Source organism: Ceratotherium simum, chromosome 11 (genome assembly GCF_057802395.1).
Source record: "Ceratotherium simum simum isolate JZ-2026a chromosome 11, ASM5780239v1, whole genome shotgun sequence".
Lineage (NCBI taxonomy): Eukaryota > Metazoa > Chordata > Mammalia > Perissodactyla > Rhinocerotidae > Ceratotherium > Ceratotherium simum.
In genome coordinates this window covers 1,118,689-1,144,061 of record NC_141910.1, presented here as the reverse complement: position 1 = coordinate 1,144,061, position 25,373 = coordinate 1,118,689, and the positions used below count along the sequence as shown (strand labels likewise).

General features: G+C 39.0%; 1 protein-coding gene across 2 annotated transcripts in view; it reads left to right on the top strand.

Annotated features, from left to right (window-relative positions):
* Positions 1 to 25,373, top strand: part of RMND5A (required for meiotic nuclear division 5 homolog A) — a 61,904-nt gene that overhangs the window by 5,297 nt on the left and 31,234 nt on the right. For both annotated transcript variants that reach the window (XM_004437235.3, XM_087436462.1), the window contains exon 2: positions 14,814 to 14,956. In XM_004437235.3, coding sequence (XP_004437292.1) covers positions 14,814 to 14,956 — 143 coding nt within the window. The remainder of the gene's footprint in view (positions 1 to 14,813; positions 14,957 to 25,373) is intronic.

The following is a 25,373-nucleotide window of genomic DNA, read 5'->3' as shown; positions in this document are numbered from 1 at the left end:
ACGTATTGGAAAGTATTCTTATTTATTTTTATATATATATATATATATATACACACATATATATAAATTCTCTGTGCTTTTCAGAGCCTACCAGTGTTGAATGTATTGTGTTGAATGAAGGTAAAAGGATCAGGGTTTGGTGGACTAGTGTTTTGTTTACTTATTCAGCATTATTCTTTGGTGTACTTGGAGTGGGCTATGTAGCCTGGTCTTCTATGTGTTAACCAAACTTTTTGCTAAATACTAATGAGACACTCTTGAGAGAATAATGACTTTAAGTTTTGAATTGAATAAAATTTGTTATCTACAGTTAACATCCAGTCTGGAAAGTAGCAGATAAGTAGGTCAGAAAAGTTTGGGTAGATAGCAGCAGCCAGGGGCCGGCCCCATGGCTTAGCGGTTAAGTGTGCGCGCTCCGCTGCTGGCGGCCTGGGTTCGGATCCCGGGCGTGCACCGACGCACCGCTTGTCGGGCCATGCTGTGGCGGCGTCCCACATAAAGTGAAGGAAGATAGGCGCGGATGTTAGTTTAGGGCCAGTCTTCCTCAGCAAAAAAAGAGGAGAATCGGCATGTATGTTAGCTCAGGGCTGATCTTCCTCACAAAAAAAAAAAAAAAAAAGGATAGCAGCAGCCATTGTTAAAATACCCTAAGAGGAGACTAGACCAGCTACCAGGCTACTTGGGCTGTTCTAGATGATGAGAATAATAGGTTAGTAATGGTATTTACAGTTGAGTTTAGAAGCAGATTTAACTTTGTCAGTCATTCCTTTCCAGGCCCATGTAGGAGATAATTCTTTGTTATTTGGCACCTTATTCTTTCAGACTGCTGTATTACTCAGGATTCTTTTGGTTGCACGTGGCAGAATAGTTTTAATTAAAATGGAATTTGTTGACTCAACTAAATAGGCTGAGGTTAGGCCAGCTGGCACCAGGCACACAGAGGATGTCATAAGGACTGGTCTTGTTCTCTTCCTCTCTCACCTGCGCTTTCCGTGGTTGGCTTCATTCTCAGAGGAGCTTTCTCCACATAGAAGTAAAGATGACCAGTGGAGCTCATGTCATCCTTATACTGCTAGTGATCCCAAAGACAGGAACATGCCTTTTTTCTGTATTTTCAGCAAAATTAGCAGGGAATATCCTTATTGTCTTGGTTTGGGTCATAGCCTCTCCTTGAATCAGCAGCTGGGACCTCAGCATGGAGTCCATTCACCACCTTGGGCTGTGCTTACCCTATGTCAGGAGATGTATGGCCATGTGATCCACTGTTGATCAGATAGAGAGTTCTAGAAAGGAAAACTTGCACCCACACAAAAGTGATAGCTGTCTATTATAGTTGACCAACTACATATTATATCAGTAACAGTGTTCTCTGAGATGTTTTTCTTGACTAGCCTAACCCTTATTTCTCAGCTTTTGCCTTGCCTCCTAACTATAATGTTCACATAATTCAAATACTGAGTTCGTATGACTTTATCTGTAGACTAGAGAATACAACTTGATTTATGTTACCTTTAGGAACTTATTTGAAATTGCTTTAATGCTTGGCATAATAAAATCATTTTCCTAAGATTATTTTATCTCTTAAGTAGTTTCTACCTCTGGATAATAACATTGGTGAGGGGGAAACTTGCCAACACTTCCATGATACTATCATACTAGAGCTAATAGAGAAATTTCCATTGTTGTTATGTCTTAGTCTCCTAGTTGTTAGGATAGTGAAAATGGTGTTTTAACGAACTGTTCACTTGGGATATTAAAACTAACTTGTTTTTATTTTGGGGCCTGCTTCTTCATCTGTGAATCTGTGAAAATGACCCCAAAATGCAGTTTAGGGGAGAATGTAGAGGGCTGTGGCCTGGAGCTGTGTACTTGGAGCCCCATGGTACTCCATGTAACTCCCAGAAGTTGATAGATACCAGGGAGGTGATACTCTCTAAACTGGACATTTCTTTGAAAGCTCCAAGAGTTTGTAGAAGAGTGGCAGAAACTTCAGGTCTTCCTGTTAGATTACGTGCTAGTCTCACACCTCAAAGAATAGAGACTAGAATCTTTAGCAGAATTTCAGGCTTTTAGAAATATGCTTTCACCTTATTTGGGTTTGCTGATTATATGGCTGAGCTCAAAATGGTTCTTCGGGAACATTGTGTGGAGATTCTGCAAGGCTTCTATTGCCAAGCCTTTCTCCACTTAAGATTGAGGCCTGAATAGTAATTTCTTCTCATACTGGGGCACAGTGTCTGGTTGTGTGTTATGTTTGATGAGTTTGCTATATCTGTGGAATCCATATAGATTTAATATCTTATTTTTGATCTATGAAGACATTTGGGAGGAGATAAGGAGACCTCTTTTAAAAGAAACATTATACATGGCCTCAGTCCTCCAGGAATTTGGAGGCTAGTTGAGGTGATAAGAAGATGAGTCTGCGCTTGTGGAGTAGAACACAAAATTTTGTCCTTGAGCTCAGGAGATCTGGGTTTGAGTCCTTGCTTTGCCACTTTACTTGTTCTACAATCTTGCTTAGCCTGTTTCCTCTTCCTTAAACTGATAATTTATATGACAGTGTTATGGGAATTAAATAGATAATAGATGTGAGCTGGCTTTGAAATCTGTAACAAACAAGGTATATTAGTTATTGTTAAGGTCTGTGCCTTTAAACAGTGTTAAGCACTGTTTTAATTGAGACACTTTGACTATTTAAGTGTCTTGATTACTGTGTTAACTACCATTCTGTGCCCAGTGGTCTGCTTAGCACTGAAAGGAATACTTAAAAGGTAAACAGTCTTCAGAGAACTTCAGTTGGGTAATGAGACAGACTTGAACGTTTGAGAGGGGAAAAAACTATGGCCATGGCACAGTATAGATAACTGCTTCTGGTTGGTACAAATACTAGCAGTTCAAAGAGATGGGAAGAGAAGGAGCCTTTAGAAAGAACTGCTTGGGGGGAAGGGTAGATCAAATGAACTTGAGAGCACCTGGTCGATAGTTATTAATCACCGATTATATGTGGAACTAGGCTAAATCTTGTGGGAGTTACAAGCAGTCATTCTCATGCTCAAAGAACTTTCCATCTAGTTAGGGGAGATGAGACTGGTATGTTTTTAACAAAGAAATAATGCACTGTAATGCAAGGCCATGTGTATAGGCCAAATGCTGATTGAGTGGTACAGACAAGAGGGGGAAGGATTTGAGACAGGGAGAGACTCTTCTAACCTGTAGGAAGTTTCAATAACAGAGATTGAATGTGGATAGTAGGAAGATAGGATGGAGTGCCAAGAGAGGAGGTTGGCAAGAAGAAAGTGCAGAAGAATGAGAGTACAAAAGGCATTCGGGGAACAGTCAAGGACCAGAGTATGGAGAAATGGGATGAAAGAATTAGAATTAAATTGGAATCAGGTTTTGTATAAGTCACAGTTACCAGGGAAAGAGTAAACTGGAAAGATATTAAATGACTTGGGTGGGTGGGGGGACATTTTGAACAGAGGAGGGGCAGGGACATGATCTGAGACGAACTAACAGCATTTAGGTTAATTGGAGTTGGGAGTGGGGTCTGGCTAGAGGCAACAAGACTAGTTAAGGTTAAATGTCAACCTAGATCTGATCGAATAGGGACCTGTCTTTGGGTAGTAGTGGTAGAGATGTAAAGGGACCTCTGCATGGGATCTCCTGAGGGAGGGAATTACCAGTTCTTGGTACATGGATGGGGTTTGGCATAGTGGGAGAGAAGGGCTGGGAAAATCAAAAGTTAACCTAAGGTTTTGAGCAAGAGAGACAGGTAGACAATTAAGGAACCAGGAAGAAAATGGGAAGTTTAGGAGAGGGGAAGGTAGAAATTTCAGTTTGCTTTTAAATATGACATCCACATTTAAATGCTAAAAGAAACATTATTTGATTCAGCCATTCATTTCAGAGATAAATAGATGCCTAGAGATTAATTCTCTGTATTTCAAATTGGAAGGGAATGGATAGGCTCTCTAAAGTGGGACTATCGAGCAGACATTTAAAAACTTGTGCCTACATTCTCTTTTTCTTCTTTCTCTCCAGTTCTTGCCTCCTAGTCTGCTTTTTGAAGCCTTCCCTTTCTTCCCTATGCCAGTCATTTTGGTCCAGCTCTCTGCCCCAGGAGCACTATTAGTCTGTACCATGCAGTGTAGCTCTTAAATATAAACTTTCTTTTTCTGTTTTTTTCTCCTGCTTGGCTTAGCAGCACACTAGGCTGTGATTTGGTGCAGCAGGTCAGAACACCTATCTGAATCTACCTTTCTGTTCTGAAAGGTCAGGGGTTGACCAACAAATACTATACTTTGTAGATTTGCTAGCTATTAATGTACTGAAAAAAGTTTGTTTTGTTTTCGATGTGTACTGCCGCTAGAAAAAAATGAGTGTGTTCTATTTGTACCTTTTCCTTCCTCCTCTGAGTAAATCTCTGTTGAGTAGCTGCTGTGTCCTGGGTGCTGAGGTAGCTCATAAGAAGCCCCAACTCCATAGGACACAGTTTAGTTTGCTGCTCACAGTATGAAATAAAAAATTATTATTTTTTTAATACTAACTTAATCTTTTCACTTTTCAAGTTTTTCTATTTTACTATTTTGCAAGCATATCCATGTTCACCTTGTCAACAACTTCTTTAGAGTCAATCTTAGACCTTTTATCCTTTATCTCGTTTTATTCACATCCTCAATTTCTTAATCTGTACCCTGAACACTGCTGACACAGGCATTTAGCACTCAGTAAATGTTAATTGAATCTAAATGTCATGGTTCTCCCTTCCTTTTGACTTTCGTTTTTTTCCTGTTTTGTCTTTGTCTGGTTTCACTTTGTTTACTTTAAGGTATTAAGATTTTTTTTTATAAGAGTGGGATTACGTAGAATTTTTTTCCCCTTATAGCCTTCTTTTGGCTTTCTGTTTTTTTTTTAAAGGAATTAGTCTAGGATGAATTCTGGAGTACAGCTCTATTAGTTAGAGTTAGGATTATGTTTAATAAATAGATTTTTTTTGTATTTATCTACATCAGAACTTGTGTGCCGTTTTGCTTTCCATTTAATTCCAAATTTAAAATCTCTGTCCATTTTATGAAGGTGGCGTTAACTTTTAATAACTCAAAAGAGCTGGGCCGGCCCCGTGGCTTGGCGGTTAAGTGCGCGCGCTCCGCTGCTGGCGGCCCGGGTTCGGATCCCAGGCGCGCACTGACGCATTGCTTCTCTGGCCATGCTGAGGCCGCGTCCCACATACAGCAACTAGAAGGATGTGCAGCTATGCCATACAACTATCTACTGGGGCTTTGGGGGGAAAAATAAATAAAAATGAAATTAATAACTCAAAAGAGCTCAAATGCGATCTACATAATATTTATAAACTTGGATATTTAAAGTTTTTCCTAGGGGCCGGCCCGGTGGCGCAAGCGGTTGGGTGCGCGTGCTCTGCTGCGGCGGCCCGGGGTTCGCTGGTTCGGATCCCGGGCGTGCACCGACGCACTGCTTGGCAAGCCATGCTGTGGCGGCGTCCCATATAAAGTGGAGGAAGATGGGCACAGATGTTAGCCCAGGGCCGTCTTCCTCAGCAAAAAAAGAGGAGGATTGGCGGATGTTAACACAGGGCTGATCTCCTCACCAAAAAAAAATAAATAAATAAAGTTTTTCCTGTCTCCACAATATTCATAAAAACGTTTGTCAAGTCTTAGTGATTTCTGGGAAATCCTACTATTTCTACCAAAATATTTTAGTCCTAGGTGAGTCCTAGTTCATCCTTTTTGGAAATCTGAATAACAGTCATCATCATGATAGCAGTACCTTCCTGTGTTGTGCCTCATCATTTTTTATAGAGTGCTCTCAGTTATAGTGGGTCTCGACCCATGTGTTTGACTCGCAGGCAACATGTACTTCAGGGTGTAATTGACACCTCTCAACTCCCTTGTATAGACCCAGGTAGAACTTTTGATTATCTGCTGATGAGCAGGCATGTCAAACTACAGCATTGTAGTGCTACTGACCAACCAGCTGTTTAGTTTTAGCAACACTATCTTTCTGTAAGAGTGTGTGTGCAGTTATTTGAGGGGTTTTTTCCCCTGATATCATAAAAATAAGTGACAGAATTGAAAATGCAAACACAGAGTAGGGATGAGAAACATAGTTTTCAATCTTGATGTGTTTGTTTTGATTGTATTAGATGGCCCAAGATGATTAGCAAATCTTGTCACATAGTTGGACACATGGTTGTCTTAAGCCATGTGATGAGTAATGAAGGAAAATAATTGAACAAATATATGTACAAAGTGATAGAACTGTATTAAAGTTATTTATAAACCCAACCTATAATTAGGAATTTTATAATTTTTTACTTTGTGGAAACCAAACACCTACTCGTGTTAAGTGTAAGTTTGTTCTACTTTCCTACATTCTGACTGGGGCACACTTTTATTGGAACACATTATACGCTAAAGTTGAGATATATTTCATTTCTTTGACAAATCTTGGGAAAGTTTTCTTTTACAAGCAAGGAAACTCTGGCTCTAAACACAAGCTTGTGAATTTTTATTCCAAATCTTTACCTACATGTTTAAGGTTTGTTTTTTTGTGGGGGATGGGGGAGTTATTTGGAAAAGAGAAAAAACTTATAACTGGGGGACTCTATTTTGTGAAGATGTTTTATTTGGAAATTGGTGTGTGTGTGTATTGACTGATTTATTTGTTGGGTATTTGGAAAATTTAGGCTGCAGTGCTATTGTGTAGTACACACTAAACATCCTGTTAGAGAGTGGAGGGTCACGAGCTGCCGAGTGTGCAACTGCCAGCATTTCAGAGGGTGTTGGTTCAGAGTGCTCGAGTCTCCAATGCTGGGCTTGAAATTGAGAATATGTAATACAACACAATCTATTATTTTTCTATTCAGTGAATAGTTATTGAATGCCTAATATGTGCCAATTACCATGTTAAATACTGGAGATTAAACAGTCATATTTCCTATCTTCAAGTAATTTCGTGGGGGTGATAGACAAATATTTACTATGAAATGTGAAACCCTGATAGGGAAGTAGGTATTTATAATGACATGTGAAACCCTGATAGAGAAGTACAGGATGCTGTGGAAACAAACGTTTTTCTAATTTATCGTTTCTGTGAAACTAATGGGCATAAATCCTGAAATGGCTAGGCGGCGAAGCCCAAGGGCAGAGCTTGAAGTCTTAGCTGGGCTCTATAAAAACAGTTTAGGAGTAAACTCAAATATGTTTTAGTTTGGCGAATGTCTGATTTTGGAGGAGACCATGACTATTCTAATTTCTGACAATATTGTGCTTAAAATCTCTTTATAAAAGGTACTATTCTATTGTGTTGGAAGGATGTTATCTTAACTTAGACCAGCCATGTGTGTTGGTCCTTTGCTTGGATTTAAAATCTCTTGTTGACATGCTAATTATTTTACTTGTTGAATCAAGTCATAATAAAAGTGATCTTAAAAAGTACTTTTGTGGTACAGCCACTTTGGAAGACAGTTTGGCTGTTTCTTACAAAACTAAACATTACTCTTACCATAAGATGCAGCAGTCATACACCTTGGTATTTACCGGATTTGAAAGCTTATGTCCACACAAAAACCTGCACACGGATGTTTATAGCAGCTTTATTCATAATTGCCAAAACTTGGAAGCAACTAAGATGTGCTTCAGTAGGTGAATGGATAAATAAAGTGTGGTACATCCAGACAATGGAGTATTATTCCGCACTAAAAAGAAATGAGTCATCAAGCCACAAAAAGACATGGAGGAAGCTTAAATGCACATTGCTAAGTGAAAGAAGCCAGTTTGAAAAGGCTACATACTGTATGATTCCAACTACATGGCATTCTGAGAAAGTCAAAACTATGGAGACAAAAAGATAAGTGGTTGCCAGAGTTGGTGTGGAGGAGAGAAAGAAATAGGCAGAGCACAGAGAATTTTTAGGGCAGTGAAAATACTCTGTATGAGACTGTAATGATGGATACATGTCCTTATACATTTGTCAAAACCCACAGAATGTGCAGCACCAAGAGTGAACCCTAAGGTAACTGTGGACTTTGGGTGATTATGATGGGTCAGTGTAGGTTTATCCTTGGTTAAAAAAAAAAAAAGTACCATTCTAGTGAGTGATGTTGATAATGGGGGAGGCTATGCATGTGTGGGGGCAAGGTGTATTTGGGTAATCTCTGTATTTCCCTCTCGCTTTTGTTGTAAACCTAAAACAGCCCTAAAAAATAGTCTTAAAAAAGAAGAAAGTACTTGTAGTGACTGTAGGTGATAAGCATGACCTCACAACTATTTTTTTGGTGAGAAAGATTAGCTCTGAGCTAACATCTGTTGCCAATCCTCGTCTTTTTGCTGAGGAAGACTGGCTGTGGGCTAACATCCGTGCCCATCTTCCTCTACTTTATATGTGGGATTCCTGCCACAGCATGGCTTGATAAGCAGTGTGTAGGCCTGAGCCCAGGATCCGAACCGGCAAGCCCCAGGCCGCTGAATTGGAGTGCGCAGACTTATCCACTACGCCACCGGGCCAGCCCCCAGAACTGTTTCTTTCATGTTTGTGTATGGGGCCCGAGTCCAGGGAGGTTTACTGCATTGAAAGACACAGTTGGCACAGGACATCATTCTGGGTAAAAAGTGACCACTCCAGTGACCAACCTGGATTCCAGCATTCACCTTCAGATCTAATGTAGTTACGGTAAAGATAACTATCACAGTAATTCCCCAGCTTTACTTCTAGGAACTGAATCCAATTAGATTTCTTTCACAGAAAGGTTCTCCTAGAAGCAGGTTTTGTTTTCAGACAGAGAAAACAACATTAGAACTCTCCCTTTAAGACTGAGAAGTTTGGTTTCGGTCAGTTTGGTTATTATAGTGATTTTCAAACCTGTTTTTACCTTTGGCTGCTTTCCACTGAATCCATTTGGAAATGCATTAGTGGAATCTTTCTCTCTGACCAGAGCTGTCCCAGGGTTCTCTTTCAGAGTATTCCATTATACTTTTCTTGCACTTCCAAATACTTTGTAGAAATTATATTTCCTTGGGGCATACTGAGAACTCTCAATTAATTGACGTTATACTACTAGTATCTATCATTTATAAACTTGAAAACCAAAAAGTAAAGGGACTTGTAGATGAGAAAGGAAGAAGAGGAGATAGCAGTATCAAACTCCAGATACCTAAGTTGCTAAGATTTGAAAATACAATGGATTTCAAGGTTGGGGCATAGAAGTTCAGTTGGTAAATTCCAAATGCTGTCTCTCCTCCAGCTTGGTCTCTGCTTTTTTGTTCTTTAACCTTTTGTTTACTTTGTCATCTACTGACTGTAGAAACAAACATGTCTGGATGGATAGGAGTTATGGCTTACATTTTTTAGTTTAGTTTAGTTTTTTAGTTTTTAGCTTGCATTTTTTGGGGGAGGATATAGTTCAAATACCATAAAATTCAGCCTTTTAAAGAGTATAATTCACTAGCTTTTAGTGTATTCAGAGTTGTGGAGCCATAACCATGACCTAATTCCAGAACATTTTCATCACTCCCAAAAGAAACCTCATACTCATTAACAGTTACTCTCCATTCCACCCTTCCCCCAGCCCCGGCAACTGTGAATCTACTTCTGTCTAGAGATTTGCTTATTCTGGACATTGCATATAAATAGAATCACACAACGTATGGCCTTTTATGTCTGGCTTATTTCACTTAACATAAGGTTTTCAAGGTTCATCCATGTTGTAGCATGTATCAGTGCTTCATTCCTTTTTATGGCTGAATAATCCATTGTATGGATATACCACATTATATTTATCCATTCATTGTTTGGACGTTTGGATTGTTTCCACTTTTTAGCTATTATGAATAATGCTGCTGTGAGCATTCATGCACAAGTTTGTGTGTGGACATATGTTTTCATTTCTCTCAGGTATATACCTAGGAGTGTAATTCCTGGGTCAAGGGTAACTCTGTTTAGCTTTCTGAGGAACTGTCAAACTGTTTTCTACAGTGGCTTGACCATTTTACGTTCCACCAGCAATGTTTGAGGATTCTAAATCCTCCCCATCCTCACCAACATTTCTTGTTGTTGTCCCTCTTTTTCATTATAGCTATTCCAGTGGTTGTGAAGTATCTTCTCATTGTAGTTTTGATTTGCATTTCCCTATTGACTAATGATGTTGAGCATCTTTCTCTGTGCTTGTTGGTTATTTGTATATCTTCTTTGGAAAAAATGTCTATTCAGATCCTTTGCTTATTTTCACATTGGCTTATTTGTCTTGCTAGTGTTGAGTTGTAAGAGTTCTTTATGTATTCTGAATACTAGACCCTTATCTGATATATGAGTTGCAAATATTTTCTCCCATTCTTTGGGTTGTTATTTCACTTCCTTGGTAGTGTTTGAAGCACAAAAGTTTTTAGTTTTGATGAAGTCCAGTTTAATTATTTTTTATTTGGTTGCTGTGCTTTTGGTATAATATGTAAGAAACCATTGCCTAATCCAAGGTCAAGAACACAGTCATTTTCTTCTAAGGATTTGATAGTTTCCGCTCTTACATTTAGGTCTTTATTCCATTTTGAGTTAGCTTTTGTATATGGTATGATTCTTTTGCATGTGGATATCTAGTTATCCCAGCACCATTTGTTGCATGTGGCTTTCTTTCTAACTGTTCTTTTCCCTTTCTTTATTTGCCATCAATCCAAATACTTACATTAATAGTGCCTGCATATGTGCAAGGCATGTGATAAGACTGTGGAGTATATAGTTTACAATAAGAACCTGTCTTCCCTTCAGGACTTATATCTAAGACTGATGATGGCATATATACATGAAATTGTTAAATGGTACATGATTCAGTGCTACAGGAGTGGTGGAGAGAACAGAATTCATTAGAAATTGAGAAGACCCGGTAAGTCTGTGGGCAGAGAAGTTCATAGAGGAGATGAACCCGTTGACGTTAGGTTAGATACAGAAAGACCAGAAATAGCCGGAGCAGAGCTATTGAACCAGTTAGATTCTTTTGGCCCAAAGTATTTATGGAGCACCTTTTGGACAGATTTTGAAATTTTCCTGAATTACCAAGTCTTCTCTTAGCCTAAATTATGTTATTAGAAGTTGGAAGCACCTGACATACAGTCTTGCATCATTTAATGATGGGGATGCATTCTGAGAAATGTGTCATTAGGTGATTTCGTTGTTGTGTGAACATCATAGAGTGTACTTACACAAACCTAGATCTTATAGCCCCCTACACATCTAGGCTATATGGTACTAATCTTATGGGACCACTGTTGTATATGCAGTCTGTCATTGACTGAAAGGTTGTTATGTGGCTCATGATTGTATACTTTTGTGCAGTTGTATTTAGAGATAAGGGCAGCTTCTGTCTTGGCCACTCAATATTGGATTGGGTATCTTATGGGCACTATCTTCTGTTTGCTTATCTTTTTACTTCTCTCAGTGGTTGTCATTGAACCAGACTTATTATATTCCCTCTTCACAGTCCCTACAACCTTCTAGATTTCTTTCTTTGAAACTCTAGAAAAGCTGTTCTTGTCATGGTCATTGATAACTTCCACATTGTAAATCCAGGGCTCAGTTCTTAGTTCACATCTTACTTGACCTAGCAGTGCATTTAACACAGTTGGTTGCTCCCTCGTTGACACATTTTCTTCACTTGGCTTCCCCAACACCATACTTTCTTTATTTCTCTCCTCCATCACAGTTAGTGTTTTTTTTTTTTTTTTTTAATAATTTTATTTATTTATTTTTCCTCCAAAGCCCCAGTAGATAGTTGTATGTCACAGTTGCACATCCTTCTAGTTGCTGTATGTGGGACGCGGCCTCAGCATGGCCGGAGAAGCGGTGCGTCGGTGCGTGCCCGGGATCCGAACCTGGGCTGCCAGCAGCGGAGCGCGTGCTCTTAACTGCTAAGCCACGGGGCCCGCCCTCACAGTTAGTGTTTTAGTAGTCTTTGTTAGTCTCCTTTTCCAGTTCCACTTCATCTTGGTCTCATAAACTTGGAGTTCCCAGGACTCTCCCCTTTTACCACTTCTTTGTGTCTGCATGGACTTTCTTGGTGATTTCATTTAGTCTCATGCTTTAAGTATCATCTGTATGCCAGTGACTCACAAATTTGTATATCCAGCACTGACCTTGTTCTTGAACTTGGGGTTTCTATATCCAGCTCACTCTTCCACATATACACTGGGGTGACTACTCAACCTCTCAAATTTAAGAAGCCCCAAACTGAACTCTTTGTCTCTTCCTTCCTCTCATTCCTGCTCTGCCTTAAATGTTTTTCGTCTTAATGGAAGACAACTCCATCTATCCAACTGACTCAGGCTAAAACCTTAGTAATCTGTGAGTCCTTTTCTGCCCTCGTATCCAGTCAGGAAATCCTCTTGGCTTTACCTTCAGAATATATCCAGAATCCAACCACTTCTCACCACCTCCACATCTAATACCCTGGGCTGAGCCACTATCATCTCATCTGGATTGCTGCCACAACCTCCTAACTTTTCTCCCTGCTTCTGTTCTTATACTCCTGTCATCAGCCAGAGTGACCATATTAAAATGTTATGTTGGTTTATTTACTTGCTCTGCTCAAAACCTTGCAGTGGATATCCTTTTCACTCAAAGTAAAAGCCAAAGTTTTTATGGTACCAAGAAAGCCCCACACGATCAGGACCCCCATTATCTCTTGGACTTTCTCTCTTCCTATTTTCCTTTGCCAGAAATCTACTTTAGCCACACTGGCCTCTTGGTTATTCCTTGAATAGTTGAGGTATGTTTCTGCAATAGGGCTTTTTTCCTTGCAACCTGGAATCCTTTCCCCTGTAGGGGAGGAAAGATAATTTTCCCTCTACCTTTGTGAATTCTTGGCTGAGACCCTTGTAATAAAAGACAGATTAACAAGAGAAAAACAGCTTATTAACATGTATACCTCATGTATACATGGGAGATGCCCAGGGAAAAATGAGTAGCTCAAAGAGGTGGCTTAGAATTCAGGCTTAAATACCATCTTCAGCTAAAGACAAAAGAAAGAAAGGTGTGGGGAGGCCAGTACTGGGGAGGTTACCAGGAAAAGCACAGTAAACAAGAGTAAGGTTTATTATGCAGATCTGAGTCTTAGCCTTCTCCATTGATGAAAGTTTCTTGTGATTTAGAGTCATCCTTCTCTTCCTGAAACAGAGAAGGAGACACCCTTACAAATGGAGATTTCTCTTATATAAATGTAAATTTCTTTTACAAAAGGGTAACTTCTTTGTTCTTAGAGCTTCTGTGGCTGCTGTTTCTCAATAATCAGCTCAAAATGATCCTTACGCCAAAGAAGCATATTTTGGGGTGGCATATTCTGCTACTTTTCACCGTTAAGGTGGCCACATGGCTAATTCCCTTACTTTCAAGTCTTTGCTCAAAAGTCACTTTCTCAGTGTGGCCTATCACATCCACCTTGTTTAAGATTGCAATTGCTCAACCCACATACACTCCCCAGCTCTTTTACTCTGCTTTATATTCCCCCAGTAGCATGTATCATCTTTCTGTCATACTGTATAATTGACTTATTTTGTGTATTGTTTATCTTGTTCACCAGAAGGTAGTTTTAGGGCAGGAATTTCGGTGGTTTTGTTTCACCGCTATATCTGTCACATACTGAGTGCTCAATAGATATTTGTTGAATGAATGAACATCCTCGGGCTACTGTACTTTTGGGCTTGTTCTTGTTCAAATTCTTGGGCCCCATCCCAGACCTATTGAATTAGAAACTCTGGGTATGGGGGTCCAACTACTTTGTTCTAACTAGGCCTCCAGGTGATTCTGATGTAAATTAAAGTTTAAGAACCACCTCTATATAATTTGAGTAGGATTTCAGAAGCCAGGCCTGTTGATTACAGGTGGGAATATGTAGATATGTGAGGTAATTGACAAATATAACTGAATTTGTTCTTTCTCCCTTCTTCTCCTCCTCTTTTCCTGAGGAAGTAGCACAGGGAAAGAGGATATAAACTGTAGTAACTTTCAGTTGATTTATCACGTGTGTCAAAGGTCCCCAAGACCACCTTTAGGTCCCAGTGATCACAAGGAGGACGCACAGGACTCAGCGTGTAGTCACACTCGTGGCAAAGATTTATAACAGCAAAAGGGTACAAAGCAAAATCAGCCAAGGAAAAAGGCACATGGGGCAAAGTCCAGAAGAAACCAGGAGAAAACTTCCAACAGTCCTCTTCCAGTGTAGTCACACAGGACACATTTAATTCCTCCAGCATCAAATTGTGACAAGTGTGAAGTGTTTTCTATCAGGAAAGCTCATTAGAGACATAGTACTCAGGGTGTTTATTGGGGACTGGTCGTATAGGCACCCTCTGCCTGGCACATACCAAAATTCCACACTCAAAACAGGAAAGCAGATGTTTAGGATAAATCACATTGTACAAACAGTTTAGGCACAGTGAGCCATTCTTATTGGTACTGGGAATGGTGGAAACCCTCCCGAAATTCAAGTTCCCAGAGGCCAGCCAAGGGCCAACCTTACAAACATTCCTTGGCAATATTGTTCACAGTCTATGCTGATTTTAATAATTACAAAAGTGGTTTATTTTATAGTAAAATGTCCTTATTCCAAAAAATAAAAATTATTAAGATAGCTTTCTTACTATTCACTTGAAAAATATTATCTGTAAATGTGACCACATGCATCAAAGCAGGCACTGATTTTTCTTCACTTTTCTGCCATCTTTCATGTTCTGAAGGGCCTATTTGAAACTTGCCATCTTTGGGTTTGCTTTCATGAGTAACCAGTCTTCTTTCTTTCTTTTTTTTTTTTATAGGCCAAGATGCTGAATTATCAGGGACACTTTCACTTGTTTTGACACAGTGCTGTAAAAGAATAAAGGATACTGTTCAAAAATTGGCCTCAGACCACAAAGACATCCACAGCAGTGTTTCTCGGGTTGGAAAAGCCATTGATAAGGTATGATGTTGAAGGAAGTGTTTGGTATTTTTTAGCTTCATCCTTCATCTCCTCTCACTGCTTTGATAACATTAGCTTTCCCAAGTTGTTTTATGCTATCTATGCCTTTTGTCCTTGCTATTAATAACTTTTGCAGATCTGGTTTTACTGTGTTATTCTTAAAGTTCCTTGTTGGTATAATTTAAAAAGCAAAAATAAAAACAAACCGAAAAACCCTTTTCTTTTTACAGTGTTGTTTTTTATCCATTTGCTTATATGACTACAGCTCCTAGTATCATGATGAGTAAATTTCCAAAGAAATTTTAACTTACTATGGGGGAGTTTGTTTACAGAAGTAATTTTTCCGACTTCCTGAGTAATTCCCTGGCTGTGACTCTGTCTCTGTTATGGGTTGATTAGGATAACATCCGTCTCCCCTGCATCACCCTAACTCTTGTTGTCTTCCTGTGGGCCTGCTGGTCACTTTTCTCCAGTGTTACTTTCTGTGTCAGCAAGGCTATCACTTGTATTGGGTGATTTTCCTTGTGACATCTCTTGAATCTTTGACTTAGTAGTTTACTTTTAAGCAGTTATTATTTTTAGCACTGGGCCACTTTTGCCCTTGGAGTTCATAGTCCTAGTAGGGCCTAAGAGAAGTGGCCTAAGGTTACTGTGTTATACCTCACACTACTTCAGCCATTAGGGAGTTTGTGACTGGCTATGGACATTTTTGTTCACACATTGTAAACTCTGGGAGGGTAGAAAGAACTTTTGGGGAGAGTTCTTTTAGCAAAACCAGTCCTATATGTTGCTTAGTCTGTGTGCCCGAGAGCAATGGCTGTAACATAGACAGAAACTCATGGAATCTAGAAAGTGGCTCTAACTCGTGGGTAAGCCTAACACTTAGGAATTATCCTATAGAGCAGTAGTATTGAAAGGCTAGACTTGAGGCAGCCTAAGGCAGAACTATATGCTTCTAACAAGATATCATTAAGTGGTAGTTACAGTATGACGGGACTGTGAGTGGCAGGGACTCTGGGCACTGTTTGGGTAACTGTGGCTTACAGAAGTGTTAGTGACCCATAGCGCTGAGGGCTTTGACTCAGCAAAAGAGGCCAGAGAAGTGGTATTGGCAGCAGCAGCCCCATTTTGGATCAGTGATGGCAGTTGCCAGCAAAAGCTGGGAAGGCAATGAGTATTCTCTGAAATAGCTTTGAGGTTGTGACACCTGTTTGGTAACTCCAAGGGAGTGAACACAGTGGCTTCAGCATCAGGCTTTTTCAGGCTATGGCATTGGAAGTCTTCAGTTGGTACCTGAAGTGATTGTTGGTGTGTACCAGATTAAAGACTTATGGGAATGGTAGTGGGGCCCTGTAGAGATGATCTTAAATCAGCGTGGGTGAGGAACCCTCACTTCCTCTAGGGTGAAGTAACTACTGGTGGTGTTTAGGATGCTTCAGATTTTGGTGGCTGACAGTGACCAAGGCATTCTAGTGATTCCAGTGGTTCAAACCCTAGGAGGTTCCTGGAGGCATCTGCTTGACCACCAGATTATGACAGAGGGTGGGGACAGCACGACTAGAAGATGCCATGACAGTGAGAAGAGCTGAAGAAAAGCAGCCAATCAGAGAAAGTATCTGAGAAGAGATCCCAGATTCTGGGAATAGGTGGGGAGAACCTCAGCAGCCATACTTCCAGAGTGTGGACCGCTGGCCACCAGGATCTTAACCACGTGGGCAAATAATTTACCAGCTTTGCATTCTGCTACTGGTAGGGTGACCAAATATCCCCGCTTCCTAGTTTATGTCTGTTGTTCTGTCCTAATTATCGTCAGAAACCCCTTTTACTCTTGTCCCTCTAACTCCTGGTGACTTGCCAAGCATGTCTTTCTCCTGATCTAGCAAGTCTTTACACATCTTTCAGTGCATTCTCTCCCCAATTTTTTTTTTTTTTTTGGCATCTACTTGGTCTTAGCTGTAGAGGAAGCTGTTACCCTACTAAAACTACCTAGACATTGTACATGAGCTTCTCACATACATGAGGAATTCTGTGTAGGCCATTGTTGTATAAGACTCCATTGACTTGTAAAGTCTTCCTTCACTTTTAGTTTGGACCTGGTAAATTTGACAGGCTTCCAGGGCTGCCTGTTTTAAGGCTGGGTGGACTCATGGATTGGTGATGAACAAACAGGATGAAGCTGATGCCATTGTGGCACAAGCCTTTAAGTACCACAACAGACAGACTTGAGTAATATACTGGAATGCTGTGCAGCAGCCTCTGAGCACTGTATGATGGACACATGTTCCCACCCTGCTGAGAGGAGGACAGTCAGAGAGGCTGGTGACTCCTTTATGAGTAGGCTGGTTTTGAGTGAGGAACTTGAGTGAATTTTTTACCTGCTGAATGACCTTTTTTCCTTTAATGTTTTAATGCTTGTTTTAAAGTTCTTTAGTCATCACTTCCCTGAAAACATAAGCAGAAAAGAAGTTTGTGGTGTTAGCCAAGGCATTTTCTGGCTTTTAATTATTGTGAACGTAAAAAGTTATTGAAGATTTCTGCTTTAATGTGTTGACTATTTTCAGATACTCATGGTGTGATCCCTATTTAAAATAAATAGGGGACTGGCCCTGTGGCCTAGTGGTTAAGTTTGGCATGCTCTGCTTTGGCAGCCTGGGTTCACAGGTTTGGTTCTTGGGCGTGGACCTATACCACTCGTCAGCCATGTTGTGGTGGTGACCCACATACAAAATAGAGGAAGACTGGCACAGATGTTAGCCCAGGGCGAATCTTCCTCAGCAAAAAAAAAAAAAATAAATAAATATATATATATATACATAAAAACAAGAAAATAATATCAGCCATTGGGTTCTGTGGCAAATTTTTTTTTTTAGGAAAAACAAACATGTTGGGCTATTTTTAATTACCTCCCCCATTTTAAGAAAAGCTAGAATTCTCTCCTGTTTAGGGCATTTTATTTAGTGTTTTACTTAGTCTTTTGACTTTTTTTTGTTTGTTTGTTTACTTCCTAAGTAAGGAAAGTCAGTAAAACGATTACTGCTTTAGACATGTGTGTGTGTTAAAGTAAATAGTGCTAAGATTTTTAACTGTCTAAAATTTGCTATGGGACAGTTGAAACTGAAACGCATAGTACATGTTCTTTAGAAGATTGTGGTCTAGTTTGGTCACATAAGAGTGCTGGAAAGAACTGGAAAAATTCTGAGGCAACATAAAGTAACATTTGTATGGGATGGACTCTGCATACTATAAAGTAAAGGGGACATCATTGTGCTCTTATTTAATCTAAGTTTTGTGAAGTTGGTATCTTAAATCTGACTTGGAAGAATGGGTACGATTTAGAGCAGCAGAGCAGTGAGGTGTGGTTGTCTGTGGGGCTGGGAATGGGACAGAACAACAACTGAGAAGGTGCTCGACTCCTGCTAACGACTCTCAGGGACTGACTGCATTGGAGTGGCTGCCCCTGTTGGGAATAGGGCAAGATCAGGTTGGGGAAAGGCAAATGATGGAAAGCCCAAGGGTTTGATCCAAGGAGATTAGGGGAAAAGGGAGTGAATGATAAAAGCAGTTGAGGATTTGCTTGCCCTCATTAAATAGGATGGAATTAAACTAAGGAGAAGTTAAGAGTGGGAAGATAATAGCTATCAGTTACTGAGTATTGACCATGTTCTGGATACTGAGCTGAGTGCTTTGCATACGTTTATATCCCGTGATGCAGGTAGATTATTCCCTTCTTACATATGAGGACACTTAGACTCAGAGATACCAAGTAACATACCCTAGGTGTACAGCTTGGAAGTGGTGAATCAAGGTTTGGAAAAAGATCTCTTTTGAGAGTCTGTTCCTCAAACACTGTGCTATACTAGGAAATGAGGCCATTGCAGAGCTGGTAGTGTTTTAAGGGGGAAAATAATGGTTAAAAAAATTGTTTAATCCTCATTGCGGAAGCTGATCTTCTGCCACTAGATGGAGCATCTACATTGGTGAGGCAAAATGCTGACTGTTAAGAAATGAATGGAGTAATGCTTTAAAAAGTGAAATGTAGAATGTTTTAAAATAGTTCTGGGTGAGCCATCTGGAACTGCCTTTTATGTAGGTACGACCAGGGTATGAGAGGAGAAAAAGATGCCAGTGGGAGATAAGTTCTTGGATTTAGCCTTAAATTGTAATTTGGATAGAGTGGGTAAGGGCAGCTATGTACTGGCGCTCAAGTTCTGTTCTTATGTGATGGGTAAATCCTTATGCAGTGGAGAGATGTTACTGTTAATGAAGGAAAAAAGGAAATTGAAAAATTAGAAAATTCGTTCTGATTAAGAAGAAAAAGAGCTAAGTTGAATTCTGAAATATAGACAGATAATTTGATATATATTTTTGGGGTGGAATTTTTAGAATTACTGAAAAGGAATGGTTAGCAAAGTTATAAAAAGCCAGGAATGTATACCCTAAAAATAAAATAAAACTTATAAAACTAACACCCTTCCCCAAATTACTAGTGAGTAATCCAAGAAAATGCAGTAGACAGTGTGTCTAAATTTTTGCAAGGCATTTAATAAAAATCTCATATCTTTATGATCAAGATGGAAGATGTTCCTTTTTAAATTATGTCATTTGACTAAAAACAGTCAAATTCTCAATACCCTGTCCACTTTGGCCACAGTGCGTGGTCTGAGGATGGACTGACCCACCCAGGCTTGGCCACAGTTGTTTGCTCCGTAGTTGATACCTCAAAGTCCTTCTATAGGATCTTTCTCATTAGAGCTCTTATGGAAAGAAAGGCTGGAAATATGTGAGCCTAGGAGTGATTAATACTTCTCTCACGTGCTGAGAGAAGTAGAGGCAAGAGATGAGGAGGGGACGTCTTTTGAGGCTCAGTTACTCTCCTGCCTATCTCTGTTTACCCGAGCCTTTCTTTAAATCCAGCTTGTTTGGACAAAAGAGATTTCTGTTTGTAGGAACCAAGAGTTGTAACTCACACAAGCAGCTAGATGCTCTCTGGGCTTCTTTACTTGTATTGGGCTCCAGTTTCTGTGAAACAATACTGGTTTTGCCCTTTTCAGTCTGAAGATCATTCTTAAAAGAGAAGATGAATTGAGCTCTGCTTTCTGTGCCACCTGTCACCTTACATCATTAGCTCTAAACTGTGGGCCTATATTGTTCTTATTACTTCTGCTCTGAGCAGAATGAAACTACATTATTTAGTTGATAATGGTAATTATTTGTTGAATTATAGTCTAGCACAGAGGAAAGCCTGTACCTTTGCAGTCAGGTCTCATATTAGGATGCAGAATCGGAGAATCCCACTGGACCTGGAGGTGGTACAGACCCGCTTGTGCCTGAGGCTAGCTTGCTTGGTCTGGCGTCCAAGTCAGGTTGGGTTGAGAGGGAAAGAGGACCTTGTACCCAATAAGCTGTGCCGACTAATCCAGTCTGTAATTGTATTGAAGTGATTTTGAAATTAATGAGTTTGTTATTAATGCCTCTGTTAATGTGCTTTTGTATATTTGTTTTTATTTATGTTTTCTAAAATGAAGGTTCTTTTAAATGTAGAATCAGAAGATTTGGGAGCAAGGGCTGGCTCTCACATTCAGCTACTGTGTATTGAAGGCTTACTGTAGGATAGGTCCTGGTAGATATGTTTGTGTACTTGATTTAATTTAGTCTTTACCAACACTTAGTAAGGTAGGGATTATTGTCTGCAGATACGGATGTGAAAACTAAGACTTTAAGTAACCCACCTGAGATCAAAGAACTAGAAAGCAAATGGAAGAGCTGGGATAAAAACCCAGCTTTTGAGACTTTGAGGAGCCTTTCTCAACTGGAGTTCATTGAGAGAATTAATCCCTAGTGCCCTGAGGCACCCACCATATGTATGAATTTCTCTCCTGTGCATCTAGAATGCTAAGAAGTATGTGGCATATTGGAGAGCATTAGTAAAATAGTCACTCAGATGTCTGTAGTCTGTTCAGATAAGGAGGCACTTGGGGAGGCAGATTGACAAAGCAGAAAGGTATGTAAAATAATATGTAAAATAATTATGAGGGATAGGGATGCAAATGTGACAGATGGTTAGATTATGGAGCATTTTCAGGGTCTTAAAAGCTTAGCAAAGTAGTTTGGCATATCTTTGACCATGCCACATTACTTCCCTTTGTTTATAAAGTAATAATTTGTAAGTGGCTTTTTCCCCCCTTCCTTGATCTGGCACAACTTTCTTTGTTCTTAAGTTTGAAAACCAAAGTAGAGGTATGAGTGTCATACAGAGGAGAGAATGGAATGTCTAAAAAGGTAGCATCTACATCTAAAAATGCATCTACAAATGCTGATTATGATACACTAGTACTAAATTTATTTTCCAGCCTGTAGTTTGCAAAGCACTGCTATCTGGTATATGCCTAAATATGGATTATTTCATCATGGAGCATGTACCTCAACATCAGCTTTGCTAGGTTTGCTAAATTTTTCCCTAAAGGGTTTATACCAATTTACAGTCCTACCAAACATGTATAGCAGTTCCTGTTTCCTCAGTTCTCACCTATACTTGGTATTATCAGACTTTGTAATTTTTTAAATAAATCAGACGGATGTGATGTAGTATCTAGTTGCATTAATTTGCATTTCCTTCCTCATTTTTGAAAATGAGCATCTTTTCATGAGGTTGACCATTAGAATTTCTCCCTTTTGTGAATTTCTTGCTTATCTTTTGTCCCTTTTTCTATTAGGTTTTTGTCTTTACTATTGATTGGGAGGATTTGTTTTTTTTTTAGCTCTTTTGGATGTTAATCTTTTGTGGGTTGTATGTAAAGTAGATATCTTTTCCCAGACTGATTGGAACCAGAATCCAGGTCTTCTTATTCTCTGTTAGATATTCTTTGTGGAGTACCTCTCACTGCTAAACCAGATTAACTGGATGCTTACAGGGGAAATTGATTCTTGGTAGGTTCAACAATAGCACATTGTTAGGTTCATACACCAATTTTTCTTCAAAAGTAGCTGGGGGAATTTTTAAAAAGTTGTTAACAGTATTAAAGAATTGGAACTTAAGAATTAAAACAATACTGAGTTTTATCATATGTATTGTTACTGCTGCCAGCTCAATAATTATAATTTCATAAAATGTATTTCGGAAATGTATTGGTTTTGGATGGTGAACAGTGAAAGCCAGTCCTTAGACTAGTCTAACCAATTTGTAAGCATGTTCATGATATGGCCAAAGAGATAGAATGATCTGTTTAGATTTCAGTTTCATAATGATGTTCTATTAAAGTTATTTACTCCTTCTCGGCCTCAGCTTCTAGATTTTAAAACCTTTAAAATTCATCAAAAACATGAATGACACTAAAAGTACAGGAGATGGTGTATGAATTAGTGTGTCCTGAATTTCTCTTTCCAAGCCATAACACCTTCTCCAGGCAGACACACCCTTGAATTTGTGCTTTTTTTGCTTTTGATTCTTGTTTGAATCTTGCCATCACATTTGCGAACTTTTCAAGTCTTTTTTTCTTTAAAAATATAAAAGGAAAAAATATAGTAAAACAGAAGTGCTGATAATAGACAGATATTTCATAATAGACAGATATTTCTCTTCATTACCCACTTCTTGGCTGGTTTGCAGTGCTGCTGATTACCTGGGCAGCCATGCAAACGAGTTTGGTTACTTAGCAACAGAAGCTGGAACTTATCTTAGCTCTGATGCAACAACAGTAAGAATGTGCAGTTATAACAAAAGGAGTTCTGACAATATATTGCATTTCCTTGAACTCGTTTTACAACTTTAGCTTTAATTTTTACTACATGTGAGCAGAAAATAAGCTATGAAAGAAGTTTACTTTTCTACTGCAGTGGTTTAAGCTGCAAAATCAGAATGGTAGAAGGGAGCTCAGAAAATTTCATCTAATACATTGCTTATTTATGCTTAGTTGTATTTTCCAAGACTAGTAAATAAGTTATAGACTTTGAATGTAGTAGAGATATCCTGAGCGTAAGTGTGTTCGATTTTTCTTACCCATATAGTGGTGACCACGGTATACCTTATGGAAATAAAGGTATATGAAGAGCATTGTTGTAAACCTGTTTTAAATTTGTTTAAATATTAGACTCTTACATTTTGAAGTTTTCTAGATGATCAAAATTTACTTTTTATGTTTATTAAGGAAAGATTTGAAGGAATTCTTTTGTTTGATCTGAGCAGTTACTGTCTGGTGATAGCTATTTATATACTGCCAAATAAAATTATCTGTTTTGACATGATCTTTGCTTTGAGCTGATCAGTGTTTCTTCCAAAGTCATTTTCTTTCTTTCCTGCAGAACAGACACCTGATAAATTTGTGATGGGATTGGGGAATAATTATTAATTGAATAAGTAGAAATCTGAAAGTTGTATTTGGATTGAATGAGGTTGATAGATAGGTGAGGAATCTTTTTTGTTTAGTCTCAATGCTTCTTGCTTATAGGGTGCACTTAGGAATCTGCCTATAACTCTCTAAATGTCTGAGTTTTCAATTAATTCTGGCATCTTCAGATACTCATTCATTTATTCATTTGAATGGCTGTTTGGGGAAGAAAATATGGGAGAGTATCTGTGACATCAGTTACCCTTTTAGACATCTACTCTAGTCCAGAAGAGGGACAAAGTAGAGCTCTAGTTGTCACGGACAGCATACAGATATAATAATACTTTTGCTTGAAAGTATTGATGAACTGTTGAAAAATCATCTCTCAGCAGGCAGAATCTGATCAGCTGATGTGAAATTAGGGAACCTTATCCAAGCAGTTGTGGCTTTCTCTTCAGTGCTAGTATGTGCATGGAAGCTGTTGCTTTAGCATCTGGGTACTTTGTATTATTTCCATTCTTTAGGTTCAGTACTAGACCAAGAAAGATGTTTATGAAAAGCAAATCAATAAAAAATTAAGACTGATAGTAATTTTGCTTTTTTGTCTGAGTAATTCTTTTTTTTTTTATTTTTTATTTGTGAGGAGATCAGCCCTGTGCTAACATCTGCCAATCCTCTTCTTCTTCTTTTTTTTTTTTGCTGAGGAAGACTGGCCCTGGGCTAACATCCATGCCCATCTTCCTCCACTTTATATGGGACGCTGCCATAGCATGGTTTGACAAGCAGTGCGTCGGTGCATGCCTGGGATCTGAACCGGCGAACCCTGGGCTGCCGCAGTGGAGTGCGCGCACTTAACTGCTTGCGCCACCAGGCTGACACCATTTGTCTGAGTAATTCTTGAGTCTTAATATATGTGTTTTATTATAAGCTACTGAATTGACATCTAAGAATGGGATAGATAGCTGTTTAAAGAAAAATGTGCAAATGTGCTCTTCCTATATGTGCTGTAAAATAATCCCTATGTTGCTTGGACTGTGTTTAAGCAATGATTGACGAGGATTGTAATTTCAGTTAAATCTAAATGATCTTGTCTAATTAAATTTATGTGCTTTTAAAAACAATGTAAGAGGCTTATTAGGGGGTAATGCCTATGAAAGATGAAGGGGGTGGAAATGAGATTAGGCAGGGACAGCTTTCAGACCACAAGGTAGACTTGTTCTTCCTTCGCTCTTGATGTTCAAAGTTGCCTTCTGGTGTCATTTTCCTTCTGTTTGAAGAACTTACCGTAACAGTTCTTTTAGAGCAGGTCTTCTGACAATAAATTTAACTTTCCTTAATTTGAGAATGTTAACTTTATTTCATCTTCACTTCTGAAGGAGATTTTCACTTGACATACAATTCTGGGGTGATAATTCTTTTCTTTCAGTACTTGAAAAATGTGCCACTTCCTTGTGTTCTCCGTGGTTTCTGTTGAGAAATCTGTAGTCATTTGAATCATAGTTCTCCTGTCAGCAATGCATCACCTTTCTCTGGCTACTTTCAAGATTTTTTTCTTTGTGGTTAGTTTTTAGCAGTTTGATTGTGAGGTGTCCAGGTTTCATTGAGTTTATCCTTTTAGGAGTTTGCTGAGCTTCTTGAAACTGTAGGTTTATGTCTTTTGTCAAGTTTGGGAAATACTCTTCAAATATTTTTTTTATGCTGCACTCTCCTCTCCTTCTGGTACTCTGATGACGTGAATGTTAGATCTTTTGTTATTGTCCCACAGGTCCCTGAGGCTCTGTTCATTTTTTTTTTCAATCTTTTTTGTTGTTGTTCAGATTAGATCATTTCTATTGACCTTCGCTGGCTTTTTGTGCTGTCACTTCCATTCTGCTATTGAGTCTATCCAATGAATTTTTTTATTTTGATTACTTTATCTTCTGTTTCTTTGCTAAGACTTGCTGTCTTTTGTTTCAAAGTGTTTACCCTTCCTTCTTGGAGCAATTTTGTAACTGCTCTAAAGTCTTTGATGATTCCAGTCCCTGTGTCATCTCAGCATTGGTGTATCTGTTGAACATCTTTTCCCATGCGAGTTTAGATTTTCTTGGTTTTTT